Source organism: Solenopsis invicta, chromosome 5 (assembly GCF_016802725.1).
Source record: "Solenopsis invicta isolate M01_SB chromosome 5, UNIL_Sinv_3.0, whole genome shotgun sequence".
Classification (NCBI taxonomy): Eukaryota; Metazoa; Arthropoda; class Insecta; order Hymenoptera; family Formicidae; genus Solenopsis; species Solenopsis invicta.
This window is the reverse complement of record NC_052668.1, coordinates 17,077,798-17,102,480: the sequence shown is the minus strand read 5'-3', so window position 1 is coordinate 17,102,480 and position 24,683 is coordinate 17,077,798. Positions and strand designations below refer to the sequence as shown.

At 37.4% G+C, this 24,683-nt stretch overlaps 1 protein-coding gene and 1 long non-coding RNA gene across 4 annotated transcripts; both read left to right on the top strand.

Annotated features, from left to right (window-relative positions):
* Nucleotides 1-403: 403 nt before the first annotated feature.
* On the top strand, nt 404-8,949 carry LOC105194289 (transportin-3). 3 transcript variants are annotated; one of them, XM_026131793.2, is made up of 18 exons: nt 404-757; nt 1,853-2,056; nt 2,166-2,323; nt 2,394-2,466; nt 3,759-3,896; nt 3,980-4,197; nt 4,263-4,407; nt 4,500-4,646; nt 4,739-4,974; nt 5,065-5,204; nt 5,277-5,468; nt 5,578-5,825; nt 5,902-6,042; nt 6,145-6,356; nt 6,439-6,595; nt 6,699-6,866; nt 6,990-7,102; nt 7,335-8,949. In XM_026131793.2, exons 1-18 carry the CDS (start codon nt 641-643, stop codon nt 7,393-7,395), a joined length of 2,868 nt encoding a protein of 955 aa, XP_025987578.1. In that variant the 5' UTR covers nt 404-640; the 3' UTR covers nt 7,396-8,949. The 3 variants fall into 3 exon arrangements, with proteins under 3 accessions (XP_025987578.1, XP_025987579.1, XP_025987580.1); XM_026131794.2 differs by having other exon boundaries at nt 539-757; nt 2,166-2,314; XM_026131795.1 differs by lacking the exons at nt 404-757; nt 1,853-2,056; nt 2,166-2,323 and having other exon boundaries at nt 3,748-3,896.
* Nucleotides 8,950-11,834: 2,885 nt separating this feature from the next.
* On the top strand, nt 11,835-13,671 carry LOC120357743. Its single transcript, XR_005574766.1, has 2 exons — nt 11,835-12,553; nt 12,636-13,671. It is a non-coding gene; the product is annotated as an uncharacterized LOC120357743 (long non-coding RNA).
* The last annotated feature ends 11,012 nt before the right edge of the window (nt 13,672-24,683 follow it).

The window sequence follows — 24,683 nt, the reverse complement described above, 5'->3', positions numbered from 1 at the left end:
TAGCTCTAAACCCATATGAGATTACGCATTGAGAATCACAGATTAGATAAATTTAATTTTAATTCATAATTAATAATTCCGATATATAATTTTAATTCTATTTTAAAACTAGTTAAACACGTGTTTTACTAATCTTCAATTTGCAATATTTAACCTTTAATTCGTGATGTGATATAAATTATGGGTCGTTGAAGATAAAAATAATTTAAAATTAAAATTGCATAAAATTGTTTAATTGGCCAAATTCTCTAATCTTCAATTTGCAATTCTCAATTTTCAGTTCGTAGTCTGATACAAGCTTTAACTTCTATTCTTTTTGACTGCACTTTCGGTACTTTTTTTCAAAATTTCCTCCCTTTCTATCGTACCCCTCTCGCGCACGAGTTTTTTATAATTTATAATTTATATTCTGTATGTACATATAAATTATACATTTCCGAAGTACGAGGTACGACCGCTAAATAGAACCTAAATTACTATGACGGCTTTGCGGTGCGCCACCCGATACCGTCCGTTGCACGTTGGAGGTTAGGTCCTCAGATCGGACTGAGAAACGTTCGGCCTCGCGCGAGTGCATCCGTTTGTCAGCCGGAGGTTCGACTGCATGGAGATTTCGCGGTACCCGAATATTCTCTGAAACATGGATTCGCCGCCGAACCTGGAGACCGTTTATCAAGCCGTGTTTTCTTTATATAACAATACAAATCCGGCCGAACCAGGAAAAGCGTCATTATGGCTGGGAGAATTGCAAAAATCGGTGAGTACACGATCCTCTTAACATAAATTTTTCAAGTTTCCTCTATGTGTTTCTCCTAAATTTAATCTTTATTTGTTACATCAAATACGAGCGTATTTCTCGATACACTTGCGTTAGCGGCGTCGTGAATAAAAAATATGGAAAGCCGCTTTCTAACCTTAAAGGGAAAGATTATTATATTGCAAGAATATATTTTACATAACAATCAAGTACTAAATGAGCAAATTAGACGTGAAACTAATATTGTTGCATTTTTTACTTGAGTTTCCTGCCTTAAGTGCAATTTCGAACATGATACAATTCTGAATAAGATCTTCGAAGTTTAAATTTAATCATTCTAATCTCACTGTGTGATGTCAATAATAATTTACTTATCCTTCTATGGTCCAATCAGAGATTTGAAGACTCGGTCAAATTTCCAATTTTGAATTATTCATCAGTGACACAGTTGGACTAAGAAAGCAGCAAAAAAGTTGTAAACTATGAAGGTTACTAGTTTCATTGTGTACAGCTCTTCTTTTTGATCAAAAAACTGATCTTTTTGTTCGAAGGTATAATTTTGAACATGCAGACATTTAAATGTTTAAGTTTGAACACAGGTATAATTTTTCAAATTGTAATGGCCTGGCAGTATTAATTTCTCTCTTTGTCAATTTCTCTACTATCATGAAATAAAAGTGCTAAAAAATACTATTTATTTATGGGAAATACAAATATAAATTCCATGTTCAGAAGTGTACTTATTACAATTCAAACACTTTTCTGAAATAAGATAATCACTACTTTGATCAACAATCTTTTTTTTTATATTCATGTATTAACTAAGTCAGATTAAAAATTTTCTAATTACATTAGAATTTAAATGTTTGATTGTATTTTGTGTTCTGTTAAAAAATAAAAATATATGTTAAGAGTTCAATGAAAATAGTACAACCTTGGCTTACTAAATTTGATAGACATATCTCTTTTTATCAATTATTTAATTAGCAATTATAATATACATCATTCTGTAGAGCAAATTATTTACTATATTTTAGACTTCATAATAGAGAAATAAAAAATTTGTTATTTTTTTATGTATGTGTATTTTTATAGGTATTTGCATGGAAAATAGCTGATGAAATGTTACATGAAAAACGAAATATAGAATCCTGTTATTTTGCTGCACAAACAATGCGTACCAAAATTCAGCTCTCCTTCCACGAGTTACCCCAAGAAGCTCATACTTCATTGCGAGATTCCCTAATGGAACATATATCGCAAATCAATGAACATACTAATTCTGCCATTGTTACTCAGGTACTTATTTATATTCCTTTATAAAACTGTTTTAAAAGATTTTTGTAATTCTTACCTTTGTTCTATAGATTATTATCCAATCGTTATCATTAAATTTTTGCACTTACAGTTATGCCTAGCTCTAGCAGATCTGGCCTTACAAATGTCCTCCTGGCAGAAACCAGTGGTAGATTTAATTAATAGATTTGGAGGAAACACTGCAAACCTTTGGCCATTACTTGAAATAATGACGGTACTTCCGGAAGAAGTAAATTCAAGGTCACTTAGGTATAATGTGATTTTTTGTCACTTATTTCATGTCACAAAGTGACAAATAATTGAATTAATTTTTTTACAGGTTGGGAGCTAATCATCGACAACATATATTACATGAACTCAGTGCGAATGCAGATACTGTGACAGAGTTTCTGGTATGTATGATGATTTATACAATAAGTTTTTTAAAGTATATATTAATTTATTATTTCTCCTTAATAGGTTGTAATCAGTATTTGAAATTAATCAATTAATTTAGTTATTAACTAAAATAATAAAATATCTTAAATATACATATATAATTGTGATTAATGTAATCAATTAATGAATTGTTATGATTTTACATAATTAATTGATTAAGTTTAACTAAAATAATCGATTAAATATTAATAATTATGACTGATTTAATCGATGATTGAAATAAACATTTTTATTCAAATCGATATTGAAGATCAGAGATTAGAATTCAATCAATCAGAATCAAATGAGATGGATTAAAATTAAAGTTAGTTAAGTGGCGAATTCTAATTTTCAATTTGTTATCCTTGATTTCTAATACTTAATATGACAAGCGAGCTTAAAGCAGTTTAAAGGCATCTAAAATATCCACCATCTAAAGACTAAAAAAAAGAACTAATCTCTAAGAAATTATTGACCGTATTCTTCTACATAGTCTTGCGGCATTTATTAACGTTTTTTCTATACATATACTAAATATATATATATATATACATATACATGTATATATACATATACATACATGTACATACATACATATATACATATACATACATACGTACATATGCATATATAAACTATTTTTACTATTTTTACTATTATATTTATACCTCAGGGTTGGGCAAGTAAATATATTTTTTAACTAAATTAAGTTAAAGTTATTGATTTGTAAAATTAGTTATGACAAAAGTTGCATAATTAAAAATTAACTCATTTAAAAGTTGCATTAAGATTAAATTAAAGTAAAAGTTATTTTTTAAAAGAATTATTTTTATTGAATTAGAACGCCGTAATTTTTTAATATTTTTTAATATAATACGACTTTCTGATTTAATATAAATAATGTTCTTAAAATTATTTTAAATTTTGAAACAATTACAGTATAATCATCAAATAAATTAATATATTTTTTAAGTTAATTTTTTTTATGTTTATATGAAATAACAAAGTATTGTTTTTATATGGGAAAATATTTTTTTCTCTTTTGTATAAATAGGAAAAAAGTTAATAAGTTCAATTTATGTGTTTTAAAGATAACTCTATTTGAAATAAAAAATTAACACATTTCAAATTAAATTAAAATTATTAATTTTTTAACTTTAACATTTAACTTTTTAACTGGTTATTACTCAACCCTGATTCATACACATTTGTATATATACACACATTCTATTTTAACATTGGCATTTCATATATAGTGTAATTGCAGAAAATGTGCCTAAAAAACAGCAGTGATAATTTACAAATCCAAGTGACTATTTTGCGATGTTTTACCAGCTGGATAACCGTTCATGCAATACCACTTAAAGCCGTACCGTCGAGTGAGGTAGTCGTTTATGCCTTGCAAGTAAGTCTCTTGAAATTGATAAAATATTTTCGGAAGATTTAATTGTTTTCTATTCTTTTTTTATCGAACAAATTACTTTTCAGATACTCAGCAATCATATGGCTGTTTCGCAACTTCACGAAACGGCTACTGACTGCATCTGTGTAATTTTGCAAGCGTTAGGGGAAGATAGCAATACCAATCGTGGTAGTGACAACGAAACAAACGTACAATTGCAACAATTGCAATTGTGCCTTTTTACAAGTGTAATGAATTTAGAACAACCATATCACTTATCTGTTGCGCACGAGGACATGGAAAAGTAAATTATTTAGTTTACTTAAGTATATTTGTGTAGCATAAACCTAGTTATTAAAAATATTGCAGATCTATAAATTACTGTCGAATATTCACGGAACTAGCAGAGACATTTCTAGAAACTATGGTGACAGGTAGCGAAGATGGAAAGCAGCATTATGCTATAAAAATTTTGGACCTTGTTCTCACATGTGTTGGTCATCATGATTATGAGGTATTTAAAAAAAATATATATGTTAATTTATTATTGTATTAGATAAATACAAATTATTGTTATTATTAATTCAATCAATTCTTTTATTTAAGGTTGCACAAATAACTTTTAACCTGTGGTATCGGTTATCAGAAGTCCTTTATCAGAAAAATAGTGACGATCTTAATACCGTATTTCGACCTCATATCGAGAGACTGATCGGTGCCCTCTGTAGACATTGCCAAATGGAACCAGATCACGTTAGTATATTTACTATTTGAATTTTATTGAATAATATCTTAAAAGAGGCAACAGAATGATATAATTACTAAAAATATGTATTAATTGCCAGTTGGGTCTCGTGGAAGAAGGCGGTGGAGGTGAAGAGTTTGCAGACTTCCGAGGTCGCGTATCGGATTTGATAAAAGATGTAGTGTTTGTAGTTGGAAGTAGCCATTGTTTCCGACAAATGTTTTCATCGCTCACCGGAGGACCTGGCCCGCAGGGTCAACCTGTACACACACCTACCTGGGACTCGACCGAAGCTGCGCTTTTTATAATGCAGGCGGTGGCAAAAAATATTTTACCGTATGGTTCTTTTACATATATTTACATATATTTTGAAGAAAACGCGTTATAAAGACCATAAAATAATATAAACGAATTTTTATGTAACAGAGAAGAAAATGACGTGGTTCCAAAAGTAGTGGAAGCTATTCTTAATTTACCAGAAAATACTCATATAGCCGTGCGCTATACAAGTATTCTTCTCCTAGGCGAACTATGTGAATGGATAGATAGGCATCCGCAATCATTAGGTAAGACTTTAAAAAATGCTTGTCATCAATTCAGATATTTCACCGATATTCAAATGTATTTTGTCATTTCAGAACCAGTTTTAAATTTTCTCTTAGACTGTTTAAATCAAAAAGGTTTAGGAAGTGCTGCTTCGGGCGCATTATTAAGTATATGTACAGCTTGCCCGTTGCACATGACAACGCATTTCTCTGGACTTTTGCAAATAGCACGTTCTCTTGACAATTTTGCTATCAGTAATGACGCAGCTATTGGCCTACTAAAAGGTTGGATAAAATTTTTATAGGTTATATATTACAAAGTATGCGGTTACAAAATATACATAATCTTATCTATTAATTTTTTTATAATAAAATTTGCTAATTGTTACGACAGGAGTATCGATAATTTTGGCGAGGTTACCACCCGAGGGAATTACTCCGGCAATAAGAGAACTGTGCTGCTTTCAAGCTAGTTCTCTATGGACGCTTTTGGTGGATAGAGTCGGAGAAGAGCAAATCGAGAGAGGAACAAAGACTGATCCTGTGATATGGCTGGATAGATTAGCCGCTATATTTAAACATACTAATCCTCAAATCGATGACCCTAATAAACCTCATCCTTGTCAAAGTGTGGTTACTGAAGTGAGTGTTACCAAAAGCGAGAAAACTTCTTGCGAAATTTTTAACGACTAACAACATTCTTTATGCTCGTACGTAGATGTGGCCTGTATTGTCAAATGTATGTGAAATATATCAACGAGATGTGAGAGTAATGGAGAGATGTTGCCGTTGTATACGTTTCGCAGTGCGCTGTGTGGGCAAACATGCTGCCCATTTGCTCGAGCCAATTGTAAAACAGGTAATAACTTCAGAACATAACGATGTCTAACATCCCAATTATACCGTTATTAATATAATACTTATCAAATACGTATAATTTCTTTTTTTTCTTTCTGTACAGATTGTACCATTGTACACGGTACATAAACATAGTTGTTTCTTGTATCTTGGCTCTATATTGGTGGACGAGTACGCAACCGATTCGGAATGTGTATGGAATCTGTTAAATATGTTACAAGCTTTCATCTGCCCTACTTTTGCCCTTCTGGAACAAGAAGACGGTTTGAAAAATCACCCCGATACTGTAGATGATCTGTTTAGGCTGTGTGCTAGGTATTGCGATGAATTAATTAATGTTATCGATTGACATTTTTATAGAAATTTTGCCTCATGTTTCATTCTTTTTATACAAAAGGTTTCTTCAAAGGGCTCCTATTCCTTTATTACATTCTCCTGCTATTGGGAGCGTTGTAGATTGTGCTATAATGGCTTGCAGTTTGGATCACAGAGACGCTAATAGTTCAGTAATGAAATTCTTCTATGATCTTTTACATAGCGGCCGCACTTATAAGGTAATCCTTTATAAACTATTTAAAAAGACAGTAAAATAAAATCTGTATAATATATGTATAATTAGATAGATTTAGCTCCAATATTCTACTTTTTATTTTTCAGGATCGATCAGACTTCACGATACGACGACAATTAGTACAAAATATATTGCAAGAAAAAGGCCAAACATTAGTTATAAAATTGCTACATGCATCAGTGTTTGATTTGTCTTCTTACATGCAATCCGATGTAGCAGATGTCATTATAGAACTTACCCGAAATGATGCAGACGTATGTATTTTATTACAGTTCCTATCTTATATATATATATATATATATATATATATATATATATATATATATATATATGTCACATTTTACATGGACAAAATCATATCTTATGTTTTTTATCAGCTCATGTCAAAATGGCTGGAAGAAGCAATTAAAACAATGCCGTCGCAAAACGCAGGTGGAGCTCCTACAGCAACACCCGATCAATTACTTGAATTTCATAGTACAGTCACGAGGTATGCAACATATAATTTTATATCAACACTGAATGCAAATATAAATAATATCGGAAAAATTCATAGCAATTTTCACACAAAAATCAAACAGTGTTTCTATATTTGCTTAATAAATTATAAACGTTTATAAACAAATTCTGATTTATTTATTGGAAATTGCTATGAATTTTTTTAGCGATTTACAAGACCTAATTGATTGATCATATTTTTTTGAATTTTTATAATATTTTAGGTCAGAAACACCGAAAACGGTTACAAATGCTCTACGAAATTTTGCGCGCCTGTATCGCTAATGCATTTTAATGTATATACTTTATTAAATTCCTCAAAAATTATTCATAAGATAATTCTTCCAGCGAGTTTCGATTTTGATATCTCAAAACAACAAAATTTGCTATGATGAGTTTCAATACTGTACAAATATATTAGCAAAAGGTATCAAGATTTTTTTTTATATTCTTACTATCTATAGCTATGTTTGCATTTTAAATACATATATGTATATATTTGTATTTCGATAAAAATGTCTTTTATAAATTGTATTACAAAAAATTTTGTTTGTGAATATTTATTTTTAATAGTTTTTTTTAATAATTGTTATTAGAAACGCAACGTATTAGAAACGCATCTATATATTAGTATTTATTACTATTATAGATAAATATATAAAAGGTTATGCATATATTAGAAAATATTTTGTTGTTTTAATATATTAATAAACTTGGAAGAATTTTAACTAGAATATAGAAATTAAATATTCTTTGCAGACATACTATAAATAGTAAATTTATAGAATCTCTTAACATGATATATATGTATATGTGTTAAAGATTTTATTTATAAATCAATTAGATTATATTGAATTTACCATATTTACGCGCGTGCACGCGCATAAATGTAGATGATTAAAAAAAAATGCATCGAGTATCTGAGTACTAATCTACTCAATATAAAAAAAACATTTCCAAAATATGAATGTAATTAATGACATTTTTTAAATTCATAACACATGAAGAACGCTTAAGAACTTTTAATTTGACTTTTGTAAATACACTAATATCCAATATGTATAACAAATAATATAAAAATTGAATATTGATAAATCGTAAAACTTTAATTAAAAAAGGAAATTTCTCAAGTGCAAAAGTGAGTCATATCGAATCTACTATTATTTTTTAATTTAACGTTTTGAAACATTATTAAGCGTCTATTTTTAAATTGAACAATAATTACATTTTTTATTCAGTTTTATAAAGCTAGCTAATTTCCGACTTGTATATTGTGGTATCATAGCAAAGGAAATTTTCTTACAATTGTATCAACAATTATTATATATGAATATAATAATTGCATTGCATTAAAGAAATTTTAGAAATTTGTACAAGTTTTTCCATGTTTACATACATAAAATATACTCTAGTAGGTATACATATTTCAAGTATATTCTACATAACGGATACAAGTAGCGAAAACTGCTGTTGCTGTGTTACTGCAATAAGTACGAAAGATAATAATTATACAATTATCTTTATTAATAAAAATAATTGTTATTGTCTAGCTTGATGCTGAATCTAATGTCTAAGTGTACAGATATACAGTTATAAGATATCGCTTTTTCCTCATGGAGCATTAATGTACAGAACGAAATGCGATTAAAGATAAGGAACGATAGGAAGCGAGGATTTCTATTATACCGCACATACGATATAACGCATCGATGTCGAAGCTCATTCAACCTCGGTACTCCCCCGCGAGTACTGTTTGATGTAGCATTTACACCGAGCGCTAATCTTTCTGTTTCACGGTAAACGACGAAATTTCGAATAAAGTGATATTTTTTACCGAAACGTAGCGTCGCTTTTCAGTTGTGGAGGATATGATAATCTCGCCGAGCTCCACCTCTCCTACCGCCAAAAAAAAAAAAAAAAAGACGTCGTGGATCGGCCGATGCGATAACGCCTCGTGCTGATTGCGGGAGCTGTGTTGGGGAGGGCAAAAAAATCTGTTCTTAAAACCGCCAGCTGCGCGATGCACCGTTCGCTCGAGCGAACCGTTCGCGATCGTGCGTTCTCGGTCGCAAGGTGAGCCGGAAATATTCGAGCTGCCGAGGGGAGAACGGCAAATGTGCAGGTGCCGTGCCGTCCGGACGTCGCGTCGGCTTTCTTTTTGCGAGGTGGTATTACCTTGTCCTGACGCGCACGATCCGTGATGCACATACAAAATTTCCCTAAAAATCTGCCCACTTTGCCTTAAGCGAACGCGTTTTTATTTTAACTAGTACTCGAAAATGTCAGATGATTAAATAGTTCGGACAGCTTGAATTTGAAGATCGAATAACGTTAAATAGTTCGAATTAAAACTACAGATATGTCCAAACTCACTTCAGATTCGAAAGTTTGAAATTGTTATAATTCGAACCATGATTTTCTGAAATATTAGAGTAGATAAGAAAAGTTTGTGAAAAATTGCTCTTTTATTTTCAATCTTCCTCACACTAAGAAAACTATTCAATCAGATTAGCCTTTCAAAAAGTAACAAACGGATATTTGGATCGAACAGAAATCCGACTACGGTTCATTGGGAATGTTCGGAAATTAACGGATTATCTGTTCGAAAAGTAACGGACAGATATTTTTTTCCGATAGCTTTATTCCCAATGAATCATGATCGAATTTTTAGCCGATCTAAATGATCATAAATATCCGTTTGTGTACTTTTTGACGGGATAATCCGATCGTTATTCTTCGGAAATTTTTCTCAATTGTACTGTCTGAAATATTCGACCTAGATGCTCTTTTTTTTACATCGAACTATTCGACCAAATCGAACATTTATAATGCATTCGAATCGTTTATTTGAGCCCTAATTTTAACTTTGATTCTTTATGCAATACGGTGCACTAAAAAAAAATTTGATAGTAATAATCAAACTTAGTTATCAAGCTTTAGTGAAATAATTTCAATTAAATATTCAGTTAATATGACAAAATATTTAGTAATATTCAGTGATCGTTTAATAACCGTTTAGTAACCGATTAGTAGCTACTATTGTGTTAGTTTACTATTAATATAATTATTAAATATTATTAAATATTTGATTATATTAATCAAAAATTTATTTCAAATTATTTTACCAAAGCTCAATTATTATTACCAAAATCTTTTTCAGTATGTATTATCACACTTTTTTTAAAATAAAAAAAATATATATTTCTTTCATTTCTTTATATTTAAGATTTCGAATCGGACTTAAATTGGTCGGACACGGAACACCCATGATGATACCTTGAGGGTTAAAAATTACAGGAATTGAGTCATTCAAAAAATATTTTATCGGTCTGAGATCTTCGCGTTGAATCGTTCAGTTCTTTACGCCGATACAAATATAGACAACGAAAAATTTTTTATATGTTCAAAGAAGCGTTTAATTTTGAGTTATGAACATCGTTTTTTTATATCTCCGTTTTTAAAATACTTTTTTAAAAAATGCTTTAGGCTGTTCCAGCTTCTTACAGATTTCAGTTTTAAATGTTTTAAATTTAAACACGGTCTAAAACATTTTTAAGTATTTCAGAAACGGACACCGAAATATCTTAAAATTAAACACTTCTCTTTTGAGTATCACGTTTCGAGCACTATCCTATTTTACTTATCCTATTATCGCAGTTTTTATCGTTTCTCTATAATAGCAGATAAATTGTAGGCAAGAGCCGAGATGTGCCCTTCCCGGTAAAGCGGGCCCCGTCCCGTGTCGCGCCGACAGAAAGTTCTGGTTGCACACGTCCGATTCGGGATATATCGTGGAGAGCGGTTTCGAGACTCTGGCGGACAGCGCGTGCACATCGGGCTACAGGTCCGGATGCCGCGTCCTCCGTCAGGACATTGCTGGCGGTCTCGGTGCCTGAGTCACTCGGCTCAGATCGCGTTATGACTCAGACACGGACGGGCGTTATTGGCTAAGGAATTGGTTTCTAACAAAGGAATGTTGTTGCAAGCGGGCAGGCAGCCGAGCAGCTCGACGCGTCTCGTCCTCGCTTTCTCCGCTCGCACGTTGCTCGAACGAATGATTACGAGGCCTCGAGTGATTACGAGCTTACTGGTCCTTTTCAGGCTGCGTTCCGATATATAAACCGTCAGTACTGAAAATCTATGATACACGTTACGTACATTACAGATTTTCAGTACTGACGGCGTGAATCTTTGTAACGCAGCCCATGTGTATCATTTACATTTTTATTTGTCATTTCTATGCAGATTAACTTTAATCTAGGTTTTACTTTTATCTTTTTTTCAATTTTAAAAATTACCCTCTCAGAAAGGATTTCTAATAACAAGCCTAAAAAATATTCTTGTCGCATTTGATCTTATTGCAACCTTATGCAGTATATAGTCATCTCCAAGAGTCTCAACTATGTTTGCTCGCACATAATGCATCTCACAAAGGTCTCTCCCATCACAAAGTTTTTTTTTAGGAGGGGATAAAGAGCAGGAAACTCTTTGAGATTTCGAGAAACTTCTATAGATAGAAATCGGTCGAACACTGAATACCCGATCGAGATGATGGTAGAATCTTAAGGAGTAAAACTTGGAGTGTTACTGTGGGTGAATTTTCACCCAAATGCTAATTCACGTTTAATACAAATTTTGTTAAAATTTTGATAGCTTAAAATTACATTTAATAAGATTTTGTTTACATTAAAATTACTTTGGTTGTTCTAACACCTTACAATTTATAAAATAGGAAAAAGTGTAGAAAAATCTTAAAAGTGTAAAAAAAAAAAACAATTTTTATAAGAAAGTCAGGATGCACAAATATAACAATAGAAATAATGATAATACTGCAATAACTTTCAGCGATTGCCACTCGAATACGATACTTTCTAAAAAAAAATAAATCCCTATTCCATATTAATAGTTTAGCAGTTTATTTCGTATTATCTGATTTTACTCTATTTGGGATAGAAATTTTTCGATCGCCAGAGAACGTTTCATCTCGCGCCAGGCTTAATACTCTCGCGAATTCCCGCGTACGTATTAATGTGCGATTACTCACGTTGACACGTCAACGAGTATTCCGAAATGGTTCCAGACCGAATGTCCGCGTGCGTCACGCAGCTCGCCACCGTGTGACGGCGACGGCTATCGACGCCCACTTGATACACGTGCGTGTGTATATCGTCGTCGTCATCGTCGTCGTCGTCTATCAACAAAAGGCTCCACTTGCGAGCATTGACGGTCAGCGTACGTATATACGTACTCACATATATGTATATATATATCGGCAAAACGTATATCTTGTGTTAATATTATCGCAGTACCATTCACGGCTTTCCACGGTGCAAACGCACGCATTGCGTGCGAGCCGCAATGACGTCCGGCGAGAGAATGAGGGAAAGAGAGAGAGAGAGAGAGAGAGAGAGAGAGCGAGAGAACAGGAAAAACGGGAGGATAGGTAAGCGGTTAGCGAGAAAACATTTTTCCGGAATGTCCGGTCGCTTCGGACCTCACCCGCATGTAGTATTCCATCTTAAAAGGGACGGACGTCCGTAACAAAGAAGAAAGGGGGAGACAAAAAGAAGAATGAAAGCTTCACCCACGCGGCCTGCAAATTCCGCACAAAAGCGGACAAAAGCCGTGCTTACATCCTTAGCGACACGCAGAGGAGCGTCGACTACCTGCACTGTCTTCGCAGCAAGCCTCTACGACGTTTCCATAAATTGTCAAGAATTGTCACGAATGAAGATACATTTGAAAAAGGCGAAATAACTGTTCAAAAATATTTAGGCCCTCAAGACACCCAATCGTGCCCTGAAGAAAGGGTTTGGTAATAACTACCAAATGTTGGGTGAAATAATTGGCACTTGTAATTGGTTACCAAAAATAATTTTCCTAAGATTCCAAACCGTCCTTTCCGAGGAAAACTTTGTTCGAAATACATAGCACACGTAACGTGTAAAATTTCCCTCGGAGAGGATATTTTGGAATGTAGATTAAGTATTTAATAAGAATCACCAAATTTGTCTATCCGTGTTCGATCGATTTATATCCATGGAAGTTTCTCGAAATTTCAAAAATAATCGAATTTTTAATACATTTTATTTTTGTCCAAACGTACAGAAGCTTGTTCTAAAAATTTGAACAAATATTTATGAACTTTTAGGATCTTTTTTTGTGCTCTCAAAAAAGATTTTTAATAACAAGACTAAAAATATTTTTGACGTGCTCAATCTTATGCTATATAGAACTAAAGTAATGTGAAAAAAGCTGCAAGGTCGATAATTGTTCTGTGTCGAATTATATAAGATTAAATTATTATACAAGAGTTATACGTGTAAATTTCAGCTATACTTTTTACATAAAAATTTATTTGATGTTATAATGTACGATGATTAATCGCTACGCAGTTCGGAACATCGTCGACAGGGAACTGTGCGGACAAGCACTTTCCCATAAGAAACGACGCGATGCATTATAATTAATGCATCCGCGGAAAACCCAACAAACTTTGTCCACGGGATGAAGTATTTTTAGTAGTCCACAAAATGAGCTTCTTTGTGGGTTATTGTGATTTATTAAGAAAAAATTTTTTTCAGATCAGTCTATTGTTGAATCAAAAACATTATGAGATTATCACAAATCTTCATTGTCTAATTTAAATGTGTTTTTCCATTTAAGAATAAAATATTCTTCTGCCTACAATAATTATTACTGACCCTACTCGGGTGAAAAAAATTCTACAAAATTCTATATAAATTTAAGAAATGCTTCAAAAAAGTGATAGAATTGGAACAATTTGCAAATAATTTTAGTAGTCAAATACATTCTAAGAAAAAAGAAATATTTTTACGAAAAAAACTGATAATTTTTACCAATTCCTATTTTTAATAGAACTTTGTACTTATTCATAGAAATATTTTTCGTTATAGTAAGCTACTTAGAAATGTGTAGAATGTCGTAGTTCGTTGTAACTTGACGTAGTTTCACCGAGAAATTTGTAGAAATTACAGAAACGACGCACTGCAAAAAATAGAAAAATTTATAAAAATTTAAAAAAGTGTTCCAATTGCAGCATTTTCATATAAATTTTTTGTAGCACTTTCCAAACCTGCGTAGAACTTTGCAGAATTTTTTCCGCTAAAGTGTACCAAGCTTATTTTATAATATACAAGAGTAATAGCATTGGATTCAGAAATTTAACGGTCATCACGATCGACATGCGGAAAAGTTGTTTAAGAATTGCTTTTCGGTTGGAATTATGTTGCTCCCGTATAACTATAAACACCGTTGTCGCGCCCGTCTGGCGAAGCGTAAGCGGCGGACGCGACACGTGTCCCTCTCTGCCCTTTCCGCATCCATGCTCGTCGAGCGAGCATAGAGCACGAAGGACAGCGGAAAAAGGGGGCGGGAGGCGAGAAGAGAGAAAAAGTCGTGGCTCTTCCGTCGCTGTGTTAATGCAAGCAATTATTTTTCGTGAGTCTCGACACGTCTCGTAATCTCTCCCCGTACGCGACGTCCGTACCAGGAAGAATCGAGATCCGCCGACGCACACCAGCCGGGTGTGCCAATCCTTCCTCCATCCTACGAGCCCCTTCCTCGTCGTCCCCTTTGTGCTTCCGACCGATACTCGAAGCAATTTTGCAGAAGAGACCGGAGCCCTCCCAAGTGTTCGGTCTTCCGCACAAAGGAGCGACCCCGTTACATTCCCTTCGCTACGAACGCGTCTTCGGTGATCCTCGCTCGTCCTTTTGTCTCTCCGCCGCCGCCGCCGCTGCCGCAGCCGCAGCCGCAGCCACGCCGGCCGGCGACGCGAGAGGATCGAGTGCGATCTCGCACCCGTTCGACTAATTGACCGGTTTAAGCAATTACGAATGTCCTCCCTCCTCCTCACCTCCCCCTTTCTCCCTCCTACCGCGCTAATTGAATCGCCGCGATATTCGTGTCTGAGTCAATGCCGGCTGGGAATGACTCACGGCCGCCGGCAGATCGTTGACGTGTCGCTGACGCGTTGCGCATCGAGGTGCCACTTCTCCACTTAGCTAATTAATCATTAGCATACACGTGCACCTACGAGCATATATTCTAGATATAATCTATATCATAGCGTTAAGCTGCCAGGAACGATTAGTGTGATTTACTGTCCTTTTTACGTTCCTTTTTTGCAGAGATCTCTGCTAGTTTCTCTTTCGAATTTAATATTTTTACGCGATCGCGCGAAAGTCGAGAGCGGTCGAGAGCAGCCTCGTCCGAGTTAAAGTTAACAGGCGTGGCTTTCAGATATAGCTCTTCCTGTAGATACCGCCACACGTGGATCATACAACAATCTCAAGATGATGCTCCAATTAAAAGCGTATGTGGGACGGAGTTTAAAGATAACAGCTTCGTGCCGAAGATAGTCTCGTGACGTGTAATTAACGGGCAAAACCGGAGTCGTTAAATTTAGATAGCACCGTATCCTAGAATATCGTCTTAATTTTTATCGCGTGTATTCAGGACGCTCGATAAGCCAGATTGGAGCCTGTTCCTGACGAGCACATTCGTCCGACGACGTGTCGAAACGCACGACAAATCGCAGCGACGCGACGACACGAAGAGGAACGCAATTGATTACGGAAGAATTCTAAGATATCGCGTAATCTTGTACAGTGATAAAATGCTCGGAACATGAACCGTAATAATAAAATCGTTAAGAGTTTCAGTTAGACTCGGTTTGCTGCGTTCAACACACAGGTGATAGGATGAAGGAGGAAAGAAATGTCGCCGTGTTGCGTGGAAGACTAAATCGCGTCCTTCTCCCTCGCGCGCGAGATCATTTCTCTGAAGGACCCAGATTTCTTGGAATTTGCGCGATTGCGACGCGGCTCGAGGATCCATCGCCGCTAGCTGGCTGGCTGGCTGGCTGGATGGATGCACCCTCTCGCATCGATGCCGGCAGGCAGGCAGGCAGGCAGGCAGGCAGGCCGCGTTGCCGGGCAACCAGACGGCCAGACTGCCCAGACTGCCGTCTGCCGATCGGTCGGGGTGCGCGGGAGATCACGCGCGCGCCAGACGGGAAGGGTGGAGGGCGAGAGAGGCGAATGGGTACGGGTGGAGGGCTCCGCAGAGGTAGAGGGATGGAGGACGACGGGATGGAGTGGGGACGGATGCGAAGGGCGCTGGAGGGACGACGACACCTCGCGCTGCCTCACGCGGCCCCCGAGCGCGCACAATGAGGGTTGCGCTGATAGATTGCGCGGCGGTGGGGGCAAGTGCAGCGCGACGTCGGCCGCGTCGGCCGCGTCGGCGTCGCGGGGGCGGGGGCTGCTGAAGAGTGGTGGATGCTGATCCACCGGCGGCAGGGTCGGCCCGCCAGAGGGTGCACGCGAGGGAAAAAATGAATATTCGCCAAAATGATTTCGGTGCCGGGCGACTACTATGAACGAATTGTTTTTTCCGCCGGGAATAATCGATGGTCCTCGTAGTCGTCGTCGTCGCCGCGTCGCTTTCGTCGCTCTTTTTTGTTTTTTATTTTATTTTTATTTTGCTTTTATTTCGTCGATGGCGTTGTAACCAAATTGTTCAACCAATACCGCGAATCGGTCTCTGGCCGGATTTACGAAGATGGATTGATCGAGCGGAGATTCGCTGTTCGCGCGCGATTTCTGCTGCACATTATTGCGACGCTAAGATGGAAAAATAGATTGCCAGGAGATATATCGCTCCCCTTTTTCTCTTTCTCTTCTTCGTGCCGAGATTACGGGATCACTGTAATTTTTTATCCGTGCGGATAATTAAATGAGAGACTGTAGGAAAAAGAAACAAATTTTTTCGTCGATTTATAATACATTTATAATAAGCAACTAGAGAAATTGATCAGTGGGGGCCCATTGGAAGATTAATTAAATATGGAAATTAAATTCGACGCGGTCAATATCAATTCTAATTCGAGGGAGAGAGAGCGAGTACATAATCTCATTTGCAGATTATCAAGGCTCTCTGACATATATATATGTATATATAATACGACTAAAATTATTATGCAGAGAGAATGCAAAATACACGCGGAAATTGGATCTCAAGAAAATTGTCTGGATAAAATAACACCCGATAATATTCTTTAACATTATATCCATAATACATATTTACATCAATGTAAGCTAGAAACGCGCAACTCTTTCACTCACGCGAGGATAAGAGAAAAATAATTTTCACCGTTCGTAAGCTACGTATTCCTTCGAGCAAGCCGTCAATTATCGGCGTATGTACACACAGTCTCTTTCGCTTTATTCAGAACTAAACATTGTTTACGGCGGCGCTTTGTGCGCCGCCGTCCATGGCAGTTGCGCGCTTTGAGCGGCGAGATATCGCGAACACGAAATGCAATGCGGCAGCGACGGCAACGGCAATGGCAACGGCAACGGCGGCAGCGGCGGCGGCAATGGCGAATAATAAATAAAGACGAAAGGCGTATCCTAAACGAGCAGTCGGGGCAGCGCATGCGGTCGCGCCGTCCCTGGCCGGCGACGTCGCGGTGCCGGCCGACGACGGAGAGGGACGCGGAGAGAGGAGGGGAACTGACGGTCGTCGACGGGGTGTCAGGGGCGGCCGAGCCAGACGAGGCGAGGTCAGTTATCCGCCACGCCCGACGTCGACGTCGTCGTTCCAGCACGGCGCATTGCATTTTCGGCGGTTCCGCGCCGCGCCGCGCTGCGCTGCACCGCCTGCGTATCGCCGCATTGCCAACGTTCTCGTTTTTTTCCTTCCCACGACCGACCTCCTCCCTCCTCTAAGGTCACCCCCCCTCGCACTGTCTCTTTCTCTTTTTTCCGCCTCTCCCTCCCCCCTCTCTCGCTCTCCTCCGTTATTTCCCGATTACCGGACTTCGCCCTTTTGTTTTACTTCCGATTTTCCTCTTTCCTTCTTTCTCTTTTTACCCTTTACGTTTTTTCCTTTCTTTTTAATGATTTAATTTTAAGCTTTCTTTATTATTGTGTCGTTAGACGAATTGCCTTTTGCACCGTCATTATTGTTCAACCAATTGTTTTGTAATCTCATCGAATGTTGGGGAGCGATAACCGTTATAGATAAATTAATCCGTATAAATCGGATATTTATCTCACCGAGTAACAAATGTATTTTTAATTGATATCACGTTTCACATATTGTCGAACTAATTTTAACGCGCAAAATTAATCGAGACAATTCTGACAGTCGCTCGTATCATTTGCCAGCAAATTAAATCCTTACGACATTCAGCTTCCTTTCTCGAGCTGCATAAATTGTATTTTATTTCACGTGCATCCTCGAGTTTTAAGGTAACCACGTCCGCTCGTGCCGTTTCGTTTCTTCGCGTATCTCCTTTCGTGTTCCGGCGGAATCTTTCCCCAAGCGCAATAAATGCCTCCCTCATGCCCTCCCTCTTCGCCATTCTCTGCAACGTCGTTGCGGGCTTGACCGAGCATACCGCCTGCCGTGACGTGTCCAAACTCGCTCGCGCGAGTCGCACAGTCGTTATTTTACGATACTGGCAAACGGAATCCGCGCAGAATGACGACCATCCATCTGCCCGATTCGCTCGCACGAGAGAACCGATATTTTCGATTCTGGACGCGCTGCTCCTCTCTCGTTTCTTTCTCTCTCTCTCTCTCTTTCTCTGTAGGTTCTATCCCACATGCACCCGCGTGTTACTCGACGCGACTCGATCAGAAGCGATTTCTCGTCGAGCCGCCCACGAGCACGCGCGCGCGCGCTCGATCAATGTCGAGGTGCATCTATACGGGGAGGAGAACGAGCAGCGACACGCCGTTTTAGGCATGTCGGTGTGCGCCTCCCTAATTTTCCATACGCTCGAAAATGGACGGATAATGGGCTCGGGCGGTGTCCGTGAATTTGATTCCCTCTCGCGTTATCCAAATGCGCAGCTCGCGCTGTCCGCCACGTCGGTGAAAAAGTCAATTTTTCTTACAATTAAAAGGGGGACGGTATAAGGGCTGTAAGGGCTACAAAAACGCAGTTGTTAGCGCGTAATTTCTTTTCAAAATTAATTCTTCTCTAATGTGTCTGTAAATTACAAGCGAGGTATCGTCCTAGCATACACGGGAAGAAAAACAGCTTCGCTAAAGTACCTGAAAAGATCTGTATTCTCAGCTACAGATCAGAAAATAATTTTGTTAAACCGTCAAAATAATTATGTAGGACACTCGAGCATGATGAGCAATGCTGCAAAATACTTTGGCGTTCTAGCTTAAACTGTATGATTATATATATTTTGGCAATCTAACAAAATTATTTTCTTGTATCTATAAATAGCTAAATTTTTAGATGCTTTACCAAAATTGTTTCGATTCCGCTTTGAACCATCATCAGCGCAGTATGCATAACAATGAAAACGCTGTCCCCCCCCCTCTCAATTTCTTCTTACATTGAAATTATATTAATGACCTCAACGTCAAATCAATAAGTTTCTCTAATTTAATTCTTGAGGGCTAATTACGTCGTATATTTTTACCGAAATTTTTGTGGCAAAGTTATTAAAGTTCCTTTTCGTCTTACCTCGTGAAAAATAATCTATGACTTAAGGCTCACGGATGGGCAACTCGTGTTGCCCATCATTCGGCGTTATCGGAAGCGTAACTGAAGAGTGGAGCGACTAAAAGCCTTGAGATACTACCTGCACGCGTACAAGCCCGTCGGTATTTCCATTCTTCGCTTTATCTCTCCCTGAGCTCTCTGCCTACGTCCTTTTGGAAATCTACCGCAACGTGTCACAGCAGTATCGATTCGCCGCGCACGTTTCTCTTTATCGCGCGCGCGAGACGTCTCTGCAGGCGGTTTGTACTCGTTGTGTACACCGGCTGCGCAGAAGATAGGTGCTAAGACACTCGGACTCGCTAATGGCCGCTACAATAATGCGTTTTACAGGAACGCTTAAAATAAACGTATAGCATAAGTGCATCCGCGGCATAAGTCTTACAAATTCCCGATAATTCCGAAGATCTTTCTTTTTAATGTCAGATGATAAAATAAATGTTTTTTTTTCTTTATTTATAAAGGAACAAGATAAAAATGACCGTATATCACAAAGAAAATTCAGATAACTCGGAAAGAAAACACGACGTTGGTCAGCTAATTTCACTGTTAAATTCGTAGTATCGAAACGTATTCGATTCGAGGTACTTTTAATCATTCATATCAAATCGCTTTTGCTCCTACTCAATGCTGTTGTTAATTTAATTAAAATAATGGAGTTAAACAATTGAACTCAAGAAATATTAAATTGGGTTCAAATTTAATTTATTATTTACTAAGTGCATACGTTAAAATAATAAATTCGATGCGCATGGAAATCAATAACAAAATGTCATTTAATTTAATACTGAAAAAAAGTACTGTAACATGAATTAAAACGTAGTTTGATTCAATTAAACGTCGAATCGCGGGTTGTCACTAATACAGCAGTCGATTCATTTAAATTAAATTCATTCACGCAACTGTATTTGTCTTTACTTTTAATCTTTTGTTGCATTAATGCTGTTATTGTATTAACAAGATATTTCCAATTGCAGTTGATTTAACAGCGTATTCCTTTCTCCGTGAAGGAGATTGGTTTAAATTTGATTCTTCAATATATTTAACAGTGCAGTAATCTAATAACATTAACGTCCGATTCGCGTGCTTTACGGCGCGTAGTTTATTACTGCGTCGCATTTACATCTCGCCGATGCCTTAAGAGGCGAGTACACGTCCCGAAAACTGCGGCGCGCGATTATCTAGGAACGGAATCGTATGCACGTCGAACGACCGGTTTCCGAACGACCGGATATCACGGCCGAGCGCAGGTTTTATATCGCGCTTTTTGTCGCCCTGGTCTTTATTGCCGGTCGACTTGATCGAACGAATCGAACGTGGCCTTTACCTCTCAGCGACGCTAACGCAGAAAGAGCAATATTATTGCAGCATCTAAAAATTTAAATACGGAAAATAATTTCATTTTATTTGAGCCGTCAAAATAATTATGCAGGATGCCCATACAAGCGTGATAAACATTTTGCAAACAATTTTGACATTTTAGCAATCAAGTTAAATCATCCGAATTTTTCAAACGGTTCAACATAATTATTTTTAGATCTGTATTTCCTAGGAAAATTATTGTTCTTTCCGTGTGACGAGACACGTGGCGAACGACTCGCCTCGTAGCGAGTCGCGCCTCGCTAGGAGAATTAATTGTATGCTGCAGGAAGAACCGCCGCCGATTTCGCGCGGATACGCGGCTCGCACTTCCGGTTCCGCGATCATGCGTGTAATCGATATTTATGCACCCCCTCCCCCTCTGCCGCTTTAGACACGAAACGCGCATTCCAAATATCGAAATGCAAACTCAAAAAATCGATCACGTAAAAGAGCGCTTGCAAAAATTTTATACATACATAAATTGGACATAAAATATTTTTCTTTTTAAATTTAATTTTCTTCAATTAAAATGAAAATATCTTTGAGAAAAATAAAAATTTATGATTTCAAGAAATGGCATTAGTCTTTTTTAAAGTAAATAAATTATTTGTGCAAATTATTTATCTAATTTAAACAAATGATTTTTTAATTCAAGGAATTAGCAGAAATTTAAAAAATAATTTGGTTGTCCTGATTGTAAAAATATATTTCTTTCATTTGAAAAAAGATTTGCGTTGCACAATCAAACTATTTCTTTAATTCTAATACATCTAAAAGGAACAACCAAAACATTTCTTTTAATTAAAGAAACTTTTCTTTAACCGTACAGCAATGCGCAAATTTCTTTGATTCAAACAAATATTTTTTGATTCGAAAAGAACTTTTTTTCTGCGTAGGCAAAAGCCAAGAGCTCGAATTTTCGAGGCAATTCTATTTGTTTTCTGAGCTCGCTACTGCAATCGAGTCATCGCGTCTCGTATCCGTCTGCAGGGCCACTCGAAGACTCCGTCAGGGTCGTTCCGAAGAGCGAGCATCGTCTCGTGTCGCGATTGCAATATGCACTTGAGTCGCTTGAGAGAGACAGAAAGAAAGAGAAAGAGAGAGAGAGAGAAAGAAAGAGAAACGGCGTTAATGAGTCAAAAGGAGGCAAGTCTCCGCGAGAGAGGAAAAAATTTGACCGCAGACCCGCGCCGCTGATGGGAGAGTGAGTCCCTTTTCAAAGCGTTGCGCGTGACGAAAGATTAAAAGTTTAGCACAAAATTGCACGTCGAATATATCGGCGAGTGCGCAGAGAGAGCGAGCGAGGAGCATGCGAGAGTCGTCGCTCGGCATTAAACACCGAGCCTACAGGTTTTATCGCTTGCAGATGTTTTTATGCACGACGTAACGACGCGCTGCGAAACGTTAAACAAGCCACTCGACATCAGGCCGCTCCGACAGCACGCTCCGGAGTTCTTTCTTCGCAGCGGAAGACGTAATCGTACCGTCCGACCGGCGCGACGCGGCGGCGCACAGTTTGATTTCGCAGACGCATTAATTTCAGTTATAGGGATCAGACGTTTCCCTCACCCCCCCCTCCCCCCTCCCGCGCGCGTTCCCCATGAAATATATATTTCCCTCCTCTCGGTTAGAATAAAGACGAATATGAAGCCGATATGAAGCCACGAAAGAAGCGCGCGGCGCGCGGCGAGGAGAGATGAAAAGTTATAGGTGAAAAAAGGAAGCGGAGGATTAATATCGTGTAGGTGGGTACCTCCTCCACGAAGCTCGTAGAAAGTTCGCGCGGAGGAGGATGACGAGCCTTATACGAGGCGACGAGCAATAAAAATCGTCGCCGGAATAAGTCTGGTCAGTCCTGGTTCCTCCCAGCGGGGAACTCATCGGGTCGATGGTGGAAGCTAGGCCGGAGGAGTCTCCCAATCTCTCGCTATATGCACTTACCCTTCTCTCTACATACGAGCTCTCTTTTCTTTTCCTTCCCGGTGGAATCGGTCCCGGAGAAGACCCTATAGAGACCTTCGCGAAAACATCGGTCGCCGTCTCCTCTCAACTCGCTCCACGACGACGACGACGACGACGACGACGACGACGACGACGACGTGGCTCTCCGGCCACTCTAAATATTTCACCTCGCCGGAAATTTTATAGACGCCTTGGAAATTTTACGTGCGCCGCGCCACGCCGCGCCACGCCGCGCCGATGCGTTTCCTCGCATTCCGCGTTATGAAAAAGAGGTGTTCCGTGTACTCGCGCGCGCGCCAGCTGTCATAAATGCTGTAACATTTATCGAATAGCGTTTCACGAGCGCTAAACACAGGGCTGCGAGCACCGCCGACCGCTGGCAAGTCCCAATACCGTTCGGCGTTCCTCCGGGGTGGGTACGCAACGCGAATCTCGCGCGTCCCGAAAAATTACGGTGCGGCCTCGCGCGCCGTACAAAGAATTGGCATGCAGCGGCAAAGGCAACAATGGGGGCCCTGCCGAGCCTCGCGCCGAGAGAGTTTCTTTCATTTCCGAACGGCGTGTAATTATAGACTTTCAAGGACATCGAACGCGTCGTCGAAATTAACATGTGGGAGCACTCGCGAGTCTTTGTTGGAATAAATTCGTCAAGTAACATCGCTTTTCCTCTGAATATCGGCGCGGCGCTTAAAGCTCGTCACGTGTCTAAAATAGCGCGAATACCTTCGCGACGAAATATTAATGCACTCCTAATTCTCAGCTTATCGTCGTCGGAATAATATTGTCAGCTACGTTCTACGTTAGAGGTCCATTTAGTAACAAGAGTATGACACATATATACAGAGAAAAATGTTTTTAAAACTATACGTAAAATATTATTTTGTTAAATACAATTTTTTTGTTTTGATGCATTATATTATTTGGTAGAAAGAACACGATTGTTTGAAACAATATTTTTCGATGAGATAATCGTTTTTGTTTTTTATTACCATGCAAAGTTATTAAAGTAAAAGTTCAAGACTTTTTATAAACAAGATTATAAAGTATTGGAAAGTAAATATATTTTATTCAAATAAATGAATATAATTGAATTTAATGGAGACAATTAGTTTTATTAAAATAATTTAAGTATTTAATTGAAATAACACAATATTTTCATTAAAATAATGAAATTATTTGAATCTTAATAAAATTGTTCAAATAAAAAAAATTCAATTTTTTCAATTAAATATTTACTTTAAAATATAGAAAAGGTATATTGTTTGAAATATCAACATAATTGCAGTTTTTAGTTCAAGTAAAAATTTGATTAAAATTTTCTAATACATAAATTTCTTTGAATTTAAGAAAAATTGTTAAATTTAAAGAAACATTTCTCTTTATGTATCTGCAGTTTTGGAATTATTTTTAATTATTGTATTAATAAATCGACTATTTATAGGATGGATGAAAAATCCACAATTCTTTTTAATGTAATAATAAAAAAGTAGGAAACATATGTACAAGTAGTAGAATGTCTGCATTAGTAAATGAATAAATAAAAATTCAATATAATTACATTTTCAAGTAAAAAGTGATAAAATCAAATCTGTATGAAAATTAGATTTAAAAAATATGAATTAATTCGTAATTTATTATTTTCAGACCTCATTTTTTATTATAATATATTTTTTTAAATGACCACGTACTGGTGA